The sequence below is a fragment of the Fragaria vesca genome, linkage group LG6 (assembly GCF_000184155.1).
Source record: "Fragaria vesca subsp. vesca linkage group LG6, FraVesHawaii_1.0, whole genome shotgun sequence".
NCBI lineage: Eukaryota > Viridiplantae > Streptophyta > Magnoliopsida > Rosales > Rosaceae > Fragaria > Fragaria vesca.
This window is the reverse complement of record NC_020496.1, coordinates 9,893,488-9,902,244: the sequence shown is the minus strand read 5'-3', so window position 1 is coordinate 9,902,244 and position 8,757 is coordinate 9,893,488. Positions and strand designations below refer to the sequence as shown.

Sequence of the window (8,757 nt, the reverse complement as noted above, 5' to 3'; positions counted from 1 at the left end):
TTTCGTTTAAGAATTTTTTTTGTATTAAGGATGATTTTCGACTTATGCATAGATCTTTGTATTGGTTATTTGAGTTCTTTGATATTTAAAAGCACGTTTATGTTTATAAGTTCCAATAGCTATAAATCATGAAAGCATGTTTATGTTCACGATTCCAATAGCTGTGAAACATGAAATTAATGTTTGTAGGATTCAAATAGCTATTAATTCAAGATAGATGAATAATAAAAATAAATAACTCAATTGTGAGTCCATGTTGAATTAGTTTAGAGTTGTTTGATTTAAGATCAACTTATCGGTTAATTTCTCAACTAGAATCCATGTTGGATTAGTTTAGAGTTGTTTGATTTGAAATCAACTTACCGGTTAACTCTTCATAAGTTGTAATCATGTCATTATCTTGAAGTTTCTTTTTTGTTTGTCTTCAACTTCTATTTAAAACATAAACTCTATCTTGTTAGTTTTCGGATAAAGGTTTATTTGTATTAAGAATGATTATCAAACTCTATCTTGTTAGATTTTTCTTTTGTTTATTTTCGGGTTCTTTGATACTTAAAAGAATGTTTATATTTATGATCTTCTAATAACTATGAGACATGAAAGATGAAACACGTTTATGTTTATAATTTCCAATAGTAATTTTTTCCTTTTTTTTTTTTTTTTTTGAGGAAATAGAATTTTCCATGAAAGTCAGCAGTAGAGCGTTGGAAAATGGCCTTGGTATCCCCGGGGTAAAGACGAGAAATAGGATAAATCCCATCACAATCACCTGATACAAATACAGACAGCCGGACAGTTAAAGGAGCTGTGCTGTTGCTGTTGGTTTTCCAAACCAAAAGACTTACAGCACCGCTACTTTTCCGATTCCAATCTCCGCCTCCTTCTTCTCCTCTCAACTGTTTTGTTCAAAAGCAAAACCCCACTCTGGTAGAATGTGCTCCTCTCAATAATCTAGCTCTGGGTAACCGAGATTTGGCTCCTTGTCGCCGTCGTCGACACATGTAAGTTGCAAACAAACTAAATTTATGCCGTTAATTTTTCGTTTTCTTTTATGGTTTTCATTATATCTGGTTTTGTTTTTCGCACTACCTGAGATTGAATTAACTGAAAAAAAAAAAAAAATGAATATTGTCTTGAAGTTTTTATATTTTGGTAGATTTTGAGAGGTGTTTTGTGCCTTGGATGCATTTAGTAGGGGAAGGGATAATTGATGAAATTTGGGTTTAAGACTTTTTATGTTCATAATCTCGTTTAGTTGTCTAAGTTGGATTTTGCGTTTATCTCTGTTTGAGTTGTGGAGGTTTTAGGGTGTGTAGGTGTACCATCTGTTTGAAGTATTAATAGTGGGGATTTTGTGTTAGAATTGTAATTCATCTAAATGTGCTTGTCATTGTCGTTTTTGTGTGATTTTACTTTAAAATGACCTCAAAGTTGTGGAAGAATTTTCACAATTAAGGGTTTGTTGGTGTTTGGAATTGTCGTTTTTATTGAGAGAAGGGAGAGAGATTCGTGATATGAATGTGAGAGTTTTTCGAATTGATAACTGAAGGAAAAGGGAGAACATTATCAAATGCAGCCTAAGTATTTGTATGTTTTGACCTCTTACAAGTGTAAAATGGGACTAGTCTAAATTATGCAATATCTGTCATGATATTTACACTTGGTTTTTGAAACTTTTCTTGGTTACTTTCCCTTGTATATGCTTGCCTGCTCAGTTCTTGGTATCACATTCTGTCTACTATTTGAAGTGCTAGTTCTCTTGCATTGTACCATTGCCATTACAGAATTATGCGTGTCTTGAAGGTCAGATGACGATCTCTTGATCTTACAAATCATTTCAGCCGTTTGCATTTTTTAGAGAGTCCTAGAAATGGAGAACAACAGTAAAGAACAGGAGGAAAACGGTTGCAAAGAACAGGAGGATAACACCAACAAAGAGCAGGTAGTAGAGCTGTCACCATCATCATCAGCATCGGTTTATGAAATACCAGGGGAGCCTGCTGTTGTCATTGATGGAATTCTTGTGGTTCCCCCAAGTAATGGCTCTCTTGTACTCTCTGAGGCCGTGAACGATGCAGCATCACTCGGAAATACAAGATTTGGTTTATGGTTGGTTGGAAGGGAAGTACGAAAGTTGTTTGGTGAACAATATTACTCTGGTACAGTGACCGAGTTTGATGAAGAATCAGGCTGGTGGAGGGTTGTGTATGAAGATGGCGACCTTGAAGATCTCGAGTGGAATGAGCTGGAACAGGTGCTTCAGCCCTTGGATATTATGGTCCCATTGAAATCGTTAGCCCTGAAGACTCTCAAGAAAATGAAGAAGCCTGTCCAGAAATCCAAGGGTGCTACAGCTCGACCTCTAAAACAGAAATCCAAACGCTCGGCAACTAGTGGAAAGAAAGTCTCAGTGGCTGAAGATGTTCCAATGATGACTCCAGAGGTGAAACAGGCTGGAGAAGGTGCGAAACAGTCTGCTAAAAAAAACAAATGATTTGAAAATTATTGGTTGTGCTAGAAGTTCGAAAATGCATATTTCTTATCCTCAAAAGGGTACTCAAACTAAGGTAAAATTTAGACTAGTTAAGGGTACTTTGATATGAGTCATTGTAGTGTTGTATTGGTTAGGTACATTACATAGATGAGGTTAACAAGACTAGTAACATTCGTGATGGATATTGTACTGTTTGTATCTGCCAAATGTGACTGCAGAAATAACTTGCTCTTGTAGAACTGTATTTGGAACGATGATTTAAAACTATTGAAGCGGGATTTGATTGGTAATTTGGGTGACTGCAACATTTGGTTATAATTCGATTGAATCCCTTTTTAGTTGCTAGGTTTTGGTACAGTGTTGCACTCTCTAATTGCTCATCGATACTCTGATCTTAACAACGGTGCTCGAAATCATACTATTTTTTCAGGACATTTAAATTCGAAGACTAATCAAAGTCAGAGGTCTTGTCAGAACACTTTCTTAGATTTTTTTTTTTTGATACTCGATTTTAACAACGGTGGTGCTCGTAATCATACTATTTCTTCAGCACATTTAAACAAGTCAACGATCTTATCAAAACGCTTCCTTAGATCTTTATCCTCTCCACTAAAAATAAATCGACCACTAAAAATAAATCGAGATTTAGCTTCAATAAGCGTGACACGAGTCTAGCTTCCACCGTATTCTCGTCACGCTGTTCCACGTCAGCTTCATCTGCCTCGGCGCAACACATAAACCTCCCTCTTTCAATTTTCAAGAAATCAAATCCGTTGTTCGTACTCCCTCTCTGTAATTCTCTAGGGTTTCCTGAATGCTCGTGTCCTTCATTTGCTTCAGGCCTCGAGTTTCTGTACTGCTATAGCCGTCCGATTCTTGGAGTAGCTTACAAGGTACTCTCCAATTTATTCATTCCATTATATATTTTTTTGTATCCCCAGTTATGAATCTATGCTGTTATACAATGATCACTGTTCGTTTGGTAGAATCTGAGTTTGAAATTAATTGCAGAGAGAACAGAGTTAGATTGAGAAAGGGAAAATGAACTTTGAGGTTCATTAATAGTGTTTAGGAACTTTAGGAGTTGGTATATATGCCACCTGATTGAGGCTTGGCTTTGATTTGCTGTTGACGAGTTTTTGTGAAATGGTTGTATCATTTTCCCTGTGGCTTTCAATTTCTCGATTGCTCGATTTCATAGACTTTTTGGTGGTGACAATGTGACAATGAAAAACAAGTTTAGGTTTAAAATTGGATCAGAATTTTTCGTAAAATCGGTTATGCCTATTCTAGCTGTATGATTTCTTTTAACGATGAACTTCTACATTTTTTGACTAGTTGATTGTTGCAAGCGCTTCGATTTTCTTAGATCAACACAGCCTCTGTATTTTTATTTTTCTTGTATGTGCACAGAACCAGGGACTTTGTCTTCTTAAAGATTGTTTACTGCGGCATTTACTGTTAGGACGTAGGATATATTTGTCAATGATTTCCTTTGACTCCGAGATTGAAGAACAGGTGAAACTGGAATCTATGGTAGAGAAAAGTAGTTCCCTGGAAAAAGCAATCATGTCCGCGGAGCAATTGAAGCATGAGGAGAGTTCAATGGAAGCATCTTTGTCCCAAATGGCTACTGAATTGAAATATCATCAGAGAGATATAGTTGCTGCACATATTTTGGCCCAGATAGCCAATGAAGATTCTGGTTTGCTTTGTCACAGGTCAAGTTCCCATGGAGTGAAGTACAGCATGAAAGGGAAGCCGAGAATGAGGTGGGAAACGAAAGGTGATAGAATAGGAGGGGGTGATAGTCATTCTGAAGTGGCTAGGAAAAAGGCCAAGTTTGTTGCAAAGCGCCAGCAAGAGGCGGTTGGAGGTCAGATGAATGCTGCAGATAGTGTAGTCTTAGCTTTATCAGCAATGCCATGTTCTGGAAAGAGAAAACATAAAAAGATGAATGATTTATATGAAGTGGGTGGTTTTTTGGATGGTCATGAGCTGACTAATAGATGGGGAAACAAATCAAACAATCATCAGGAGTCATTTGAAGCTTGCATTGCGGATCATCATGGTAGATTAGGCGTGTTAAGAGAAGAAAATGTGCATGTTGCAGGCCCAGTAAACATACCAAGACATATGGAGAATGATGCCAGAGAGGAGAATGGTGACGATTTGCATGAGATGTGGCAGGTTTCGGATAGTCATGAGATCGCTGACAGATGGGGAAACAATGATCAGAAAGCAGTTGGAGCTGGTCTTGAGGATCCTCATGATAGATTAGGCATGTTAAGTATTAGGAAGCGGAAAAGTGTCGCAGGATCCTACGTCAAAAGAGATGCCAAGGATGTTGCAGTACCAGTGAAAATGCCCTTCAAATTGGCAGTTCCTACTGTTGAGAGACTTCATCCAGTTGGAAGCCCTCCTGCACCACCTCTAGTTTTGATGACACCAACATTATACAAAAGCAAAAGGTTTATAGGTGTGGGTTGTAGGAGGAGCATCGCAACTATCAACCCAAGTTCTGAAGAAGTAAGAGCTCACTTTCATAAGGAGGAAGCTTTGAGGTACTTATCCCCGGATAGGGGATTTTGTTACACAGCACTGGATGGTAGAAAGTCTGTTGTTGCTCCTATAAAAATAAGGAGCAAGGTATGCCTAGACCATCTTAAGCTTAAAGCTGATAGGCCGTGGGTTGTCTCTATCAACTGTCTTGTGCGAGATGCAGCTGCCAGATTGCCTGGAGGTATGGGTACCAGAGCAGATATATGTACTCTCATGCGGGACTCGCAGTATCTACTGGAAGATGTCACTGATGAACAACTTAACCATTATGCTAGCAAAGGACTGAACCGGCTCCACTGTGAAGTTGACCCATGCGTTAAGTATGATGGGAAGGTGTGGGTTTATTTACATCGAAATAGAGGGGTGGAAGACTTTGAGGAAGATGCTACCTTTCATACCGACTACTTAACGAGAAAGCCATGAGAATTGTACGTTATTGGAGCATTCATGGATGAAACTTGCACATTATTCATAGTAGGAAATGATAGAAGGCAGCTAGCTAGCTCTTCTGTTTTGGTTCGAAGAAAACTTGAGCTTTTGTCGTAGGTGCCACGACAGATGCTGATTTTGTACATGAAGCCATTACAAGGTCTTTCATTTTGATCCTGATACCAGAGAATGTAGATTGTTGCTCGTGAATTAGGGGCAGTAGAACTTGACTTGGAACAATGATTGAAAACTATGTAAACCGACTGTAATTAGCTCTGTACTTTTGGCGGCTGTAACTTATTGTTAAGCTTTCATAGTTTCATTCAGGTTTCTGTTGCAGGATTGAACTCTCATTTCTGCAGCTTAAAGTTGTGAAGAAGAAGATTACGCGGTTCTGATCCAGCCTCTTTTTCTTGCCTGCAACATAACTTTCAAATTTGGGAATCAGATGGAACATGTTTTAGGACTGTCTTCTTACCTTGAAGATGTCGATTTGTGATTTACTAACCCTAAATTATAAGTAACATGTCTTAGACTGTGTGTCATCGTATTATGTTATGAAACTAATAACGGAAAAACACGCATTACGACTCCATTTCATCAACTATCTCAAAATAACGAGAATTATTGCGTAGTCCAGTATTATCAAGTGTCTGTGATCCCGATTATTATAATGACAAATGTACCCGTTTCGTTAGATACTGGAATCTAAGTCTGAAAGAGTGTGCTTAATCCTAATCTAATTACTAGGTAAGGTTAGCCACTAATCAACTTAGTCAATTCCCGTCTTGTCCTTTCACGTCATTTCCACAACTGCCAACATCACCAAATCCGCCTGTTCCACGTCAGCGCTTTGTCGTCCTCAGACGTCATATATAAACCCCCACTCTCTGCTCAGCAAGAAATGTATAGAAAGACGTTTCCTCTTCCGCTGGTACTCTCTGTAATTCTCTAGGGTTTTCGTTTTCCTATCAATCGAGTCCGACATAGCCTTTTGAGTTCTTGCACTAACAAGGTACTGTTCAACTCTATTCTCTTCAAGTATTTCAGTTTTTTTAAGAAAATAGAATGACTTGAAAGAATTAGGGAAATCAATGAAACATGTACATTTTGCTTAAATCTGAACTCTGAAGCTAGAACCAATAATCCGATTCATATCCTCACATTTTCTCTACAAAAGCAAACACTTAATTATTTACACTTGCTTTGCCACAATCTTTATTTTGCATTGAACTTTGGTATATGTGCCACTTCTTTCTTGCTATTTGAGGCTTTTCTTTCGGTTAGATTTTCGGTTTAATGCTCAAGAAGTGCTTGTTGATGAAGTATAAAGTGTAGAGACAAAGAGATAGTAAGAGAATCATCATCTTATTCATTGATAGGGGCCCTTTATATAGAAAATTACACAATACCAATATGGTAAGGATATGAATACATAGATCTAGTCAAACTATATATCCTATTGGCATAAGGCCAAGACACACATAAAGAATATCTAGAAAGATACAGAATATCCTAGAACACTCCCCCTTGTGCCGCGCGCTGATATGCCGATGGTGCTGATCTGTTGCCTCGTCAAAAACCTCGTCAAGTCACAAAAACCCTGTGGGAGAAAAACTGAACCTTGATCGTAGGAGAAAAAGAGTACAACGCACCCTTCACATTTGATAGTGACATGTATGTATGTGCCAGACTCCCCCTGAAGTTCGCACCTCCCCCTGATCTTTGCATCAATCATAAGACTCTTCCTGATTCTTACTAATCACGGAAGTTTCAACAACTTAGCATGTCAATGCTCTTTAACATGTCTTCAAATGTGGCATTAGCAATAATTAACTAAATCATGCCGTATTGTCCTAAAATGATCTTTTACACTTAGATCTTGAGGAGAAGGCCGCTTGTGAACTCAAAACATAAGTTCGTGCAGGAAATCAGATTTCCGCGCAGCATGACCTTCAGTTACTAGAACAGTCGTAACTTCCTCTAGGAAATACATATGAACGAACTGTAAACGGTTTTGGAAACTAGACTCATTTAGCTTTCCAACCGTATATTATACATTCTGGTTCGTGAGGAGCTATTCACAAAGTCCTGTCAAAGTTGACTGTTTTGCCAAAATCAGATTCTCTGACAGATTCGTCCTACTTTACGAAAATAGCCATAACTCACTCAATATGATAGGTATGATCAAATGGTTGGTGTCCCTGGAAAGTAGACACATAGACCTTTCCAATGGTACCAATTTCACCATTTTCCAGTGAGTGAGATTTTCTGTAGGTCCCGTGGAAATTGACCTACAAAACTTAGCAGATTCTGATTTCGCAATTGATGTGTCTTTCTTATGTAGGGATAGAATAAGCCTCAACCTTTCATACCATTAAGTATTGAAAAAGGAGTTACTGCCATTACATTGGCATTGCGTGGGCGCATAGCTACACTTAGCTTTACAACCTTTCATAGCGAATGAGATGTCAAGTCTTTCGTATTGTGTCTTATTGTACTTAGATGAGAACTCCATCTCTTAACACATATTTGTCATCTTGCTTTAGACAAAACAACGGATCTCTCTTTAGAGCAAAGACCTTAACTAATCATGGGAGCATATGTAGGCCTCACTTTCGTTAGAGCGTCTAAGCCGATTGATGAAAAATCATCATCAATACAGTCATTGAGTGCCTTATCGAGACCGTGTCTTCCCAAGATCTTTTTCTTCGGATGTTGATACATATTGGCATCTCTTGAGCCATCAAGAGTCCATGTAAATCCGGAATGAACATGCAAAGGCATAATTCACCATATCCCTTCCAAATCAAGTAGAGTCCATGTGCATTTCAATACATTTAGTAAACGCATGCTCCTGTGGTTTAGAGCCACTTGATTCGGATGAATGAAGTCCGTTTAAGACCTTCATGTATATCTCTGATCCCATAGAGATGTTATTATGACCACATTCATAGGCTGCATTTTTAGTTATTCGGAAACTACCAAACTAACAAAGTAGTGGAGTTCAATGACATCCATTACGAGAGCATATCTCATCGTAGTCGATCTCAGTGTGTGTTAGAGAGAGACCTTGCGCCATAAGGTGAGTCTAAACTCTTGTTCTCACTACGCTATCTAACAAAGGTATAGTTGATAGGGTTTAGCTTGCAGTGTCGGCATCATTTGCCCAAGGACCTATCTCTTTGTTAATGCTGGATCGCATCTTTCCGTTAGGCCAATCAACTAAGTTGATATCCATCAACGAAAGATGGTTCGATAGTAGACTCATT

General features: G+C 38.3%; 1 protein-coding gene across 4 annotated transcripts; it reads left to right on the top strand.

Annotated features, from left to right (window-relative positions):
* Nucleotides 1-736: 736 nt before the first annotated feature.
* LOC101292322 lies at nt 737-2,781 on the top strand. Of its 4 annotated transcripts, none has more exons than XM_004302770.1 (2): nt 737-1,001; nt 1,785-2,781. In XM_004302770.1, the coding sequence occupies exon 2, from the start codon at nt 1,871-1,873 to the stop codon at nt 2,492-2,494; it is 624 nt and encodes a 207-aa protein (XP_004302818.1). In that variant the 5' UTR covers nt 737-1,001; nt 1,785-1,870; the 3' UTR covers nt 2,495-2,781. The 4 variants fall into 4 exon arrangements, with proteins under 4 accessions (XP_004302818.1, XP_004302821.1, XP_004302819.1 ...); XM_004302773.1 differs by having other exon boundaries at nt 781-1,001; nt 1,859-2,781; XM_004302771.1 differs by having other exon boundaries at nt 808-1,001; nt 1,842-2,781.
* The last annotated feature ends 5,976 nt before the right edge of the window (nt 2,782-8,757 follow it).